The 11437-nt window shown below is 36.9% G+C and overlaps 1 protein-coding gene across 1 annotated transcript; it reads right to left on the bottom strand.

Annotated features, from left to right (window-relative positions):
• Nucleotides 1-205: 205 nt before the first annotated feature.
• LOC124167799 lies at nucleotides 206-4024 on the bottom strand. Its single transcript, XM_046545828.1, has 5 exons — nucleotides 3503-4024; nucleotides 3148-3361; nucleotides 2947-3003; nucleotides 2544-2606; nucleotides 206-677 (listed from the first exon to the last, which is right to left on the bottom strand). Exons 1-5 carry the CDS (start codon nucleotides 3686-3688, stop codon nucleotides 424-426), a joined length of 774 nt encoding a protein of 257 aa, XP_046401784.1. The 5' UTR covers nucleotides 3689-4024; the 3' UTR covers nucleotides 206-423.
• Between the last annotated feature and the right edge of the window lie 7413 nt (nucleotides 4025-11437).

Here is an 11437-nt window from a genome sequence, read left to right as displayed (position 1 = left end):
GTCAGTCCACATCCCAATTGGTCATAACAGACAGGTGGAGAACCTAAGTGTTAAAGGACTTTTGCTCTTTGAATGTAATGCAATGCTATTAAAACCCAAACTGATTTCCAGGAAATGTTTTAGAATTATGTCAGGCTCCCATTTAAGCATTTATTCCTGCAAAGTTGTCAGAAAAGGAGATCTTAATGAAAATGAAATGATATTCTTGAAATTTTTGGCATCGTAATATATTTTTACCTTATTGCATTTTTTAAAACATTGTAACACAAATACTTTTGCACAATGCAACACATAAAACAATATTACAATCAATGGAACACAGAAAACAATATTAAAATCAATGGAACACAAAAACAATAATACAATCAGTGAAAGTCATAACATAGTAAATAATCTGGTATAATGAACGAAGCAATTAATGAGTCAAACTTTATTTTTTTCTTTTTGAAGGAGGAGTTCCTCCAATTCTGCTTTTGCAGTTGCAGCCCTCACCTGTAATTCATTCATGATATTTGCATGCCTTATTTGTATGCAACCCAATTCCTTTTCCGTCTTCAGACGCACCATAGCCAACTCTTCATCATACTTCATCAGTCTTCGATAGCGCTCCCTTTTTAATGCTAACTCTGTTTTAGGGTAGCCTTTTTCCTTTCCCTCAATTGTTGATGATGCAGGAGCTGAAATAATTTCATTAATCGTTAGGAAAATTTACTCAGTGTCATAATTAGAATTATAAAATGTAAGACTGATTAGGTAATTTAATTTAAAGCTCATTGTGGGCTCTGAAATCAGGATATAAATTACTGAAAAAGATTATTTATTAATTGTGAAAATCTGTGATTTAATTGCCTAAGATTTTGTAAAAGTAAGGTATCCATTAATTTGATTATAGATATCTGAGGCCGTTAAATATTTCATGTTTCATTCATTCTGATCAGTTAATCTAATCATACAGATTCTAATTGTATTTATTTGCTGCCTTACAAAGGACTTAATTAAATAGAAAAATTTAGAAGATGCATTCCTTAAACCTCAATATTTTTATTGACAACATGAGGCTGTTTGAGAAGTTCTGGGGTTTGTTTGTGAAATCACATAGGTAATATAATCCAAAAATGGCCTAATATGGGGGTCACATTGGAACCACCTCGGATAGTCTGTTGCACTTAAATTGGAATGCCTGAAGATAATAGGTACATAGTTGAGTACATACAAGAAACTAATATAGCTTCATATCACTTCAAAATCTCATATTTAATGTAAATGGAATAGAATGTTATTTTGAATCGTATTGGCAATCACTGTCAAGCCTGCAACGTATTTTCAAATGTATATTTATTTTGTTCAATCTAAAAAAATTAAATTGTCTTTGGCCTCCCTGTACAGTCTAAATGCTTTTATTTTGGACTACAGTTATTAATAGATCCTCTGAAAATGGCCTGGATACTTTCAAAATGAGACATAGTAAGGCTCTATTGATTATAAACCAATTATAGATTGTATTATTAATTTCACTATTAAAAACCAATATTTATACACCTTACACTAATTCTGATGTCCATATTCTAAATTGGCTTCATTAAATGTATAGGTGCACAGAAATTCATACAAGAACTAGATTAATTGTGGAAAGGATGTTAGGCATTAGGAAAAGGAGTTCAACATCCTTGATCCACAAAACTTGTTTGCTCAGAAAGTGTCATTGTGGCCTCCACTGCGCTGAACAATTTGAGCCTAATATTGCACAATGATCTTGTAGAAGATGATCATGTTAAAGATGAAGTGGTTCCAATGAACCATCTAACTGACTGCCAGAAGACGGTTTTGCTATGCGACAAGCATTTATTGATCAAATTTCCATTTTTTTTGTGGGAAAAACATAATGCCTTAAAAGATTTAATTTATTCAATTCATTTATATTTTCTAGCAATTAAAATATGTTGATGGATCATTAAATAATCATCAACTAAAGCATTCCTAAATTTGGATTGATTAACAGATAATGTTTGAGTGTAACTTAGTGAAATATTGTGTATTAGTTTGTTTATTGAGTTAGTAGTTTAGGCCAGTGAGTAGGAGCTAATGGACACCAACCTCAATACTGACTGCACCAGCCTAAAGGTCATGTATTACAAGTTCATAGCTCATTTTTTATAATTCTATCTCTGATATGTACAAATCTAATCAAAGTCATCTCTTCACTGGAAACAACTCGTGATTTTTAGGGCAATAAATGCTACAGTCAGGGAGTCATAGGCTAAAATTATAAAAAAATTAAAGGATAGTCCCTATATGTGAGTGTTCCGCTGAATGGCTTAGGTTTTGAATAAGGCATAGTTATCATAAATAACCACTCTAGCTTCCATAAAATTAAGTATTTATCCATAAATGATAATATATACTCTCTTATTCATTATGTAATTTCATATTTGCTTACTCATTGTCCCAAAAATATGTCTAATTTGTGCAGCTGCAAAAATTTTGATCAGAAGTAATTTGTAATTAAAATATATGTTCACATATATTAGAATTAATCCACCCACCTTGATCTGATGATGTGTCACCCGAGTGGGTGTCCAGTATCTCCACCACCATCTCATTCATGTCTGCAATTATAAAAAAGTAAATAAATTATGACACTGATTACTTAACCTAACTTTATTTCTTTGTCTTCAAAGAAGACTGATTTAGTTGCTTGTTTATCTCGTTTTAAATTTTCTAGTTCAAAAAAATACTTGATAATGGTAGGAACATGATAGTCCATTGATTCTAGCCTTGTTTGCATTAGCAATAGGAGAAATATGACACTATAAAAGGATATAAATTTCAATTTACTTATTTGAGGTATCATAAAATATGGTTACGAATAAAAGTAAAAATGTAAGTATGAATAAATGGCATCTATATCCATCACTGAGACCTTTCTATTGTAAGCATGTATCTCACCTGTGGATATTGCCTCATCACCTTCACCAACATCGTCTGCTACGAAGTCTGCTTTTTCTATCAAATTAAAAAAGTCAGGTTAAAAGTATTTTTAGGTGACTTTCATGTTGAAAATTTTACCGAAACAAATAAAAAGTTAATTAAAAAATAAAAATTTCATTTATCTCTTTTTATCTAATTATACAACACTAAAACATTTACCTGCGATTTCTTCTGGAGCCATGTTGGAGGTGAATATTGTAGGGGCTGTTGCCATTAAATCGGGCACAATACAATGAACTTCCGGGTCAATTTCAGGGGATTTAGGAGGCCTGCCTCCCCCAGTTTTCATTTTATTTTGTTTTTCGGTGGTTAATGCACTCCTCTGATGCTGCTTGATGTTAGACCACCATTTCTTAAGTTGAGCTACCGTTCGCTGCAACATAATGATAACTTAATTTATTACTGCTCTGAAGGCCAATGAAAGTCATGACTTTTTCGTGCACTCACAGTTTACCGGCAAAACCAATTATCACAAATATATTCCATACCGTAGAATTATAAAATGTTACCGTACCTCCTGCGTAATGACACTCGACGTGTTGTACATCTGAGTTATTTTTCTCCAAGCATCTTCTTTTTCGCGAAGTGTCGCTCCATCTCCTTTTTTGTCCTCTATTTTTTTGTTTTTTCCTAGAATGTCCAGGAATACTTTTCTTTCCAGAACAGTATAGTGCCTGTATTTGGTCGATGTGGATGCCATAATTAAACTTCCGTGAACTTCACTTCGCTCTACTCGAAATAACCGCCAACGATCATAATACTCTTTCACCGCTTTGTGTTATGGCGCTGGTTGTCAAGTAAACAAATGTAACGACGTCGGTGATTGGTCGTTTTCAATAAGCATTTGCTTGAGCATTTGCTTGACGAAGCTCGCCTTGTTTCAAATAAGGCGAGCTTGATCAAGACCAGCTTCGTCAAGGCGAGCTTATTTGTTGACTATGAAAGCGGCAACCAAATAAGCTCGCCTTGACCAATAAGGCGGTCTTCATGAAGACGGTCTCAAGTAAACAATCAAGACGCGACTATGAATACGGCCCCAAGATTCTTTTTACCCTGAATATTGTGTTAACTCAAATAAGCCCCTCATGTTTACTCTCATCACATAACTGAATGAAAAGTAAAAATTACCATCTTTTTTCATTAAATTGAATATTGAATTCATATTACCGCCACAATTCAATGGTGTTTTGATAAACATAGCACTGCCATTCGTAAAAATCGCAATCTAAAAATAAAAATGATAAAATTGAAGATAGATTTCGTAGAAATTTAACTTTTGAAACTTTAAGTGTGTAGATTTTGTACAGTGTGGGATTTAATACGATAGAACCACCATCCCGTTGCACGGAATGGTATTTTTTGGTGCTGGCACTCGCTGGTACATAGCAGAATTTCTCTCCGAGAACATCTACTCCGCTTTACATCGCATCATGGGCGTTATAGCGTTTAATTTTCCCTGCCACCTTAGAACGAATCTTCGGGGAACCATCTCTCTCCTGTCCACTAACAGTAAATCACCCGAAGCAACGTGCACTCGCGTGCATACACATTAATCGCGAGAATAACCCGTTCGTTGGCTGTGCCTAACCATCGAGGAACTTCCGCCTACGGAAATCCCATGTTTACTATCGCAAAATTTGCAGGGTCATGCGCTCGACCCCACGATTCTTTTTACTCCAAATATTGCCCCTAATTCATACAATCCACTATGTTTACTCTCACACAATAACTAAATGAAAAGTAATTTACCTTTTCAAATTTAATTAAATTTAATATTAGATTTAATTTACCATCAAAATTCAATGTTGTCCTTTAAATTGGTTGAGCTGATATCCGTAAAAAAAAGCAACGTTTCTTGCTTAAAACATTTATTCGGCGTTACATCAATCGTGAATGAATTTTTCATTACCTTAAGGTTCTACGCAGAAGTTATTGTGCTGATAAGAAGGAAAATGTCCGTTGGCTAAGAATGTTGCCTCTTAAACATATTTACATAAAAGTTAATTACTGTATTTTACCGAAACTAAAAGAAATATCAAGTACTTACAGCATAAAAATTCAATTTTCTTGCTTTTATGTTAAAATTTCTTCCGTCAGAATAAAAAAAAACTATGGTGGCTTTCGCGTGATTTGAAGAACCGAGGAAGCAGACGTGATGGAGTGGAATTTTCCATATTGAAACAAATTCTTGCAATTTTGCGCGATTATTAAAATTATAATCGTGAAAAATTGAAAGTAATTGTATCAATAATTTGTTAGACATTTAACGCCTAATAATGTTCTCATCAGCGCGAAACATGACAAAAGAAAGAACCAGAGCCCTTCCTCACTAACGCCACTATATTAATCAATAGGGTAACTAAAATTGAATTTTGAGGGCTTTATAAACGCGTATTTTTTTAATTTGGTGTTTCTTTTGATGTGATTTTTTTACTTTGGTCTTCGGATATTATTGTGTAAAAATGGATTTTGAGGGCACTGTAAATGTAGGCATGTATTCTTTTTTGCTGATTTGTTGCTATGTACATGGGGACATGTACCTATTGAAAAAAAAAGTATTTTGAGGGCTTTTTAAAATTCTTTTGTACTTAATGTTTTGTTTTGTATTTTGGTTTATTTATATTTTTGTGCGTCATGTAACCTATCAACCAAGCTGGTACTTTGCATTTTATATTTTTGTCTTAATGCACTTCCTGACTTTAAGTTACCACCCGACTTCATGGTCGACTTGTAACAATTTATGCAATAATAATAATAATAATGATGATGAAGTGCATGGTGAAGAAATGATATTCGCGGATGATGCGTATCTTCACGAAGGATCAAATGTGATCGTTGAGGGGAGTTTTCCTGTGTTCAAAGCCTTTAGGAAGAGAGAGGGAGATACGGAATTTATGTGCGAATCCGTCGCATTCAGCGAAGGGAATGGATTCGGCTCTCTCTCTCGTGGAACGTAGGTATTATATAAACGTATCGGGTGTTTACTCGAGACGGAGGTCCATTAGCCACTTGGTGTCGTGCGGGGGAAATTGATCGGGATGATGTGAAGGTGGTGTCTGTTTTGGTCCATATGTGTGTGTCGGGGACAGGCGGGAGAGAAGAAGGAGTGTGGAGGTTCATTGTAGACCACCGACGTCTGTGGCCGATGCGGGCGGCAAGGTTATTGCGTCACGGAGGAGGCTCCCAAGTGCTCCGGAGGAGAGTTAATATAGTTTGGCTGAGGGAGAGAGAGAGAGAGAGTTTTGGGAGGGAAGGGGTTAGAACAACTTTAGAGGGGATGATGGCGCAGGATTCGGGGAGGGAGCAGAATTTCGGATTTTGCCTCGCAGAGGAAATTTTGTCGATGTATGAGCGGGAACATTGACTCCAGTGGCGCAGCGAGGGGGGGGGGGGGTTTGGGGGATAAAGCCCCCCTCCCCCCAGGGCTCTGAAACGTTTTTAAGTTTAATCCGTTTTACTTAATTGGGTTAATATTACTTACAGGATAGTGTAAATATTAATGAAATATCCCTCCGAAAGCCGTAAAACTCACCATTTTGAACTATTTATCTTGAAATGTTTCTGAAGGAGTGCCCCCGCACCTTCCCGCTTACCCTGGCGGGTATTCCACACCCCCAGACACCCCAGTATTACTTGTGCATAAAACCCCCCCTAGCCCTAATTCCTAGATGCGCCCCTGATTGACGCTCTTATACTGGGTGAGGTCTAAGTGTAAGAGGCAAGATAATGAGTGTGAAGTTAAATAAAATGGTTCCCGCTGCCGCCCTGTGAGGTGACCTTGAGGCGAGGCTTGAGCGCTCTTACGACGCAGGCTGCTAGCAGGTAGCTGAGTACCCTGCTAGCAGGTAGCGCTTGGCTTAAATAAGGATTATTATTCCCTTATCAAACGAAGGGAACTTTCTGACCTTAGGCAGTTTTAATAGGTGATTATTAAGACATGCTTCCCTGAGCTCAGTGCCTCATGCATGCATTAGTAATCTCAGACGATGTAAAACTCCTATCTACTGGTATAGAAACTAGGTTCCTGTGACGTCACGTGGAGTGGAATCGCATGGGCGCCAATCTGGCCTTTTCCAAATGAGGTTAAAATTGACCATCGCCATTCGTCTAAACTGGGATTTATAAAACCAATTAATTTGCATTTTATGAACTCACTAATGGTGGGTAAGGAATCGCAATCAATGCATTTCGTTTTCTTTGATGAAGGAAACTACCCTATTTAAAAAAGGAATGATGGGGGCAAAATTTCCGATTTTGCCGTGCATGAAAAATTTCCATTTGTGTGTGGGAAAATTATCCATTTATGTGGGCGTGGGGCTCAATGCAGGTCGACAGAAAACCAAGGATATCTGGCGAATGAGTGTGAAATAAAATACAATTTCATTGTTGCGATAAAAAGTTCCTTAGACCATTGAAACAATTTTCATATCTTAATGAAATAAAATGTGAATAATATTATGGCCTATGAAATTTTGGATGGTTAAACACGTACAAACAAAAATTGAGCGAATTTCACTTCGGAAAAGAAGAGTTATGAACATTTTAAGTCTCAATGATAATATTTTCAGTATAAAATATCATCTGCTGGAGAAGTAAAACTTTAAGCCTCAGAGAAAGTCAAATATATAGAGAAAGCCAATTATAAAGTCATAAGTTTGCATAAAGGGTGTTCCGGTATCCATATTTCCCTCCGCTATCGTGATCTCCGGGATGGGAAATAAAATATAAAGCTCCTGTTCGAAATATATGATATTCGAATTATGTATCTAGTCGTAAAAAATGTATGATATACCTGTATTCGAAAGGGAGCGGTTACAACAACTTAAAGACGATGGGAGAATTGGGTGGGAGGAAGCAGAATTTCGGATTTTGCTGAGAAAGGAAATTCTACCGGTGTTATATTAATGGGAGCATATCATTCGATAGAAGTATAAAGGAAATAAGGTCTTGGAAATGAGAGATCGATGTTTATGGGGAGGAAATGTCCTTAAATTGCTCTTTTGGAATTATTTATAAGTATCATTTCTTAGTAAAATGGGATCGAGACTCCTTAGTTACCTTGATAGGGCAACGCGAACTATTTCATGTGCTTTTGCAGTTACGGCGAAAACAATAGAAGGTAGCTTACTTTTGTCATAGTTAGGGTGTTAAATATTTTTTTGTGTTGAGAATAAACATTTTTACATTTTTTATGCTCCATAATTTTCTTATTTCAGGATTATAGCCGAAATTGGATAAATTCTTTCGTGTTAGATGACTTATTTCGCTTCAACGTTGTATTCAAGGAAAATTGAATGAAATTTCATCTTGATTTTGAAGCCTTCCATTAAAAATTTCCCATTTCATATGTTTTCAACGGCCACGCCACGTTAAATATACCGGTTCTTGTCCGTTCACTAAAGTAAAGCTGCGTTGGTTCCGAATGGTACTTGGATGAGAAAATCGGGTGCTGTTGGCACCAGACTTTCCTCGCCTGGTAATCTATAGGTCGCGGGTTCGTGTCCTCCCTATCCAGTGAATGATTGTTTGTCCTTTTACAGTTGTCACTTGCAGGGATTCTTGATTAACAAGCAATTACGAGTAGTTTTAGGGGTCTATGGAAATAAATAAATTTGGTGGAGTGGAATCCACTGAAAGACAAATATCATTACCACCACAGCTCTGTTCATATATTTATGTTAAAAACATTCTATATGAATATTTGAATTTATATTGATAAATATTAGTTATATAGTGGTTTCTTACATTCCGAACTGAGTCGGTTAACGGAATATTTTATATGCTTAGTAAGGTATTTATCGGTGTGTACTAATTTAATTTTCTTTCTATTTTCAGGTAAGTTTAATGAGCTTTCCCGAGAGATTGCGAATCGACTCGCCAGAAGTATTTTTTCAGTACGTGAGTAAAAACTATTGAGTAGCCGAGCAGAAGTAATCGTTAGGGTTACGATGATCAAATAGGGAGGATATAGTTTTCCTATAAAAATTAACATTCGCGTGAGGAAGGTATGCCCTCTTTACACTTTCCCATGACGAAGGGCAGGCTATTACAGTATGCACATGCATACGTCAGCATCATTAAATTCTTCATTGTAGCCGTGACCGTTTCCAAGAGTCACCTTTAAGTCCCTTCAAAGACATTTTTCATCATCACTGGTAAACGATCCTAGGATTGGTTTGACGCAGCTCTCCACTCAATTCTCCTATCATTTAATCTTTTCACACCTATCTATTTCTTCTCTTTCACATCCTTCTTTACTTGTTTCATATATTTTGTTCGAGGTCTTCCTTTTCCGTTCTTGCCTTCCACTGTCCCTCGACGATTGTCTTCATCAGGCCATCATGTCTCCAGATGTGGCCTATAAGGTTGCTCCGTCTTCTTCTTAATGTTTTCATGAAGCTTCTCCTCTCTCATACTTTTCTTACGACTTCTTCTTTACTAACTCGGTCGATCCAAGGTCTTTGTTTGGCAATTCAGCTGTGTTTAATGAAAACTGTCTACTGGCGTGCTGGTTGGGTCCAATGACTATAACGGGATAGTCTTACTCAAATTGTCATTCTGCCGTCGGAACATAAACTTTCCATGAGAAGGGCCATATGTAGGAGACTTAATTCTACATTTCCTTATATTTATTTGATAAATATATATCTAATGAGAAACTGCAGAGGTAAAATTCAAATATAAATCATCTTCCTACACGTAAATGTTGATAAGGGTTTACGCTTCGTGCCGTGAAACTTCACGCGGAAACATCCACCTAAGTAAGTTATATCCAACTCTGTAAGTTATAATTAAAAACCAAATATTATTGATGACCACGTAACGTGCTAGAAGTAATTCAAATACTCTTCCCTTGGGAATCCATAGCTTCAGATGATTGTAATTTTTGCGAGAATTCCACGAAAAAAAGTAAACATTACTCGACCAGGATGACCGCAAGGTTAGAGTATGCCTTAGTTGATCGATTTTTTTAGTATCCGTCAAGTCTTGGGGTTGATATCCTGGTCAAGGAAATTATTTTTACTTAGTCGAATTTTCTCATTAAAAGTATACTTACGGGTGACTTCGCAAAGGTACGTCTCAGGATAATCTTTGGATATTCCTTGAGTGATCTGATAGCAACAGTTCAAACGAGTATTTAGTCTCGTAAAACTTACAGTCGAGAAAAGATTAATCGCCCTTTTCAAACAGGCTTTATTTTGGCGATCCGTCAGGTAGTGCCTTTTTTTTTCGCTGCTGACCTAGAACCTGCGTTAAGTCTTGCGACACACTTTCAAACAAGACTGAAGTTATTTTATGGCAAAACATTTGGTGTAAATTACTCGTAGGAAGCATTTAATCTGAAATTTCTGTTCTCGTGCGTCAGTGGCGATGTTCACAAAATAATTAGGTCAGAACCTGTTGAAATCATCGCCAAAATTAGCGCGGCATGTCGATGATTTTTGAAGTAATGGGAAAATTAGTGGCAATCTTTGGAGTGCGCTGTCTCGCTGTCATTTTTTCTTGCGCTTTTCGTTCGTTTGTGTTTTGTTAGCTCTAACCGTGAATAATGGAAGATCCTAATCGGAATGAAAACTTACGTGATTATAGTATGGAATTGAGGGGCAAACTCCGTAAAAGTTACATCGCTGCGGAAAAAGAAACAACTTTGCTTCAATTCCTTATGTTCGGCGGTTTTCTTGTTATTTTTGCAATGGAATGATAGATGGCGTAAAGTTTATTAATATTATGCACGCCCCAAAGAGAATTTTTCGTATTGTGTAGAATTAAAATTTATTAATAATCATTTCTTTAAACCGGCCATTAGGCGGCTGCCAAGACAACATGAACACCACATTTTCAGGGTCGTGAGGGCTTGTTTGTCATGCTGGAGCAACTTTTGGTCTTACGGTTTGTTTGCTTGGGATATAAGTTGGTGGTCTTCAAGGGTCGACGATTTCTTTGATCTCTTGTCCTCCGTGGCTTCTTTGCAATATCAAGGGATGTTGTCGGGAGGGGGGAATGAGATTGGTTTACCCTCCTGAAGGACAGTAAGGGGTAGAGGGAAAAAGGGTTTAGTCGTCACAAACTCGGGAGTTTGGTGGTACATAGATTGAAGGCTGATGGATGATAGAGGAAGTCAAATGCTGCATGGGACCTGTGTGCCAAAATCGAAACTACGTGCTCCTCCGGCTATGTTCCTCGCCTCAAATAATCGTAATCCGCGTAAGGAATCAGTGTTTTAGAATATAGTTATGTATTTTCAACTGTGGCATGAATTCAAATCGGTGTATTTATTGTTCTTCGATCGGATGTAGGCCAACTTATAAGTAGTGGGGGACTGGAGTTCCGATAGCTGGGTTATATGGAGGGCCTAGGTGGCCTGTTTCCCCCCGAAATGAGGAAAAGGTCAGCGTGTAGGCTGTCAACCGCCCACTTTTTACAGCTATCATAGTAATTTCTAACCATC

Source organism: Ischnura elegans, chromosome 11 (assembly GCF_921293095.1).
Source record: "Ischnura elegans chromosome 11, ioIscEleg1.1, whole genome shotgun sequence".
Lineage (NCBI taxonomy): Eukaryota > Metazoa > Arthropoda > Insecta > Odonata > Coenagrionidae > Ischnura > Ischnura elegans.
Note: the sequence above shows the minus strand (reverse complement) of the source record. Positions and strands in the feature narration are given on the sequence as shown.

Excerpts from the sequence above, each read along its gene's own strand:
- LOC124167799 (XM_046545828.1), bottom strand. The coding sequence starts at position 3,688 with ATGGCATCCACATCGACCAAATACAGGCACTATACTGTTCTGGAAAGA. Across the intron at positions 3,004-3,147 it reads GGCTCCAGAAGAAATCGCAG|AAAAAGCAGACTTCGTAGCA; the intron begins GTAAATGTTTTA and ends TTAATTTGATAG. Across the intron at positions 678-2,543 it reads TGACACATCATCAGATCAAG|CTCCTGCATCATCAACAATT; the intron begins GTGGGTGGATTA and ends AAATTATTTCAG.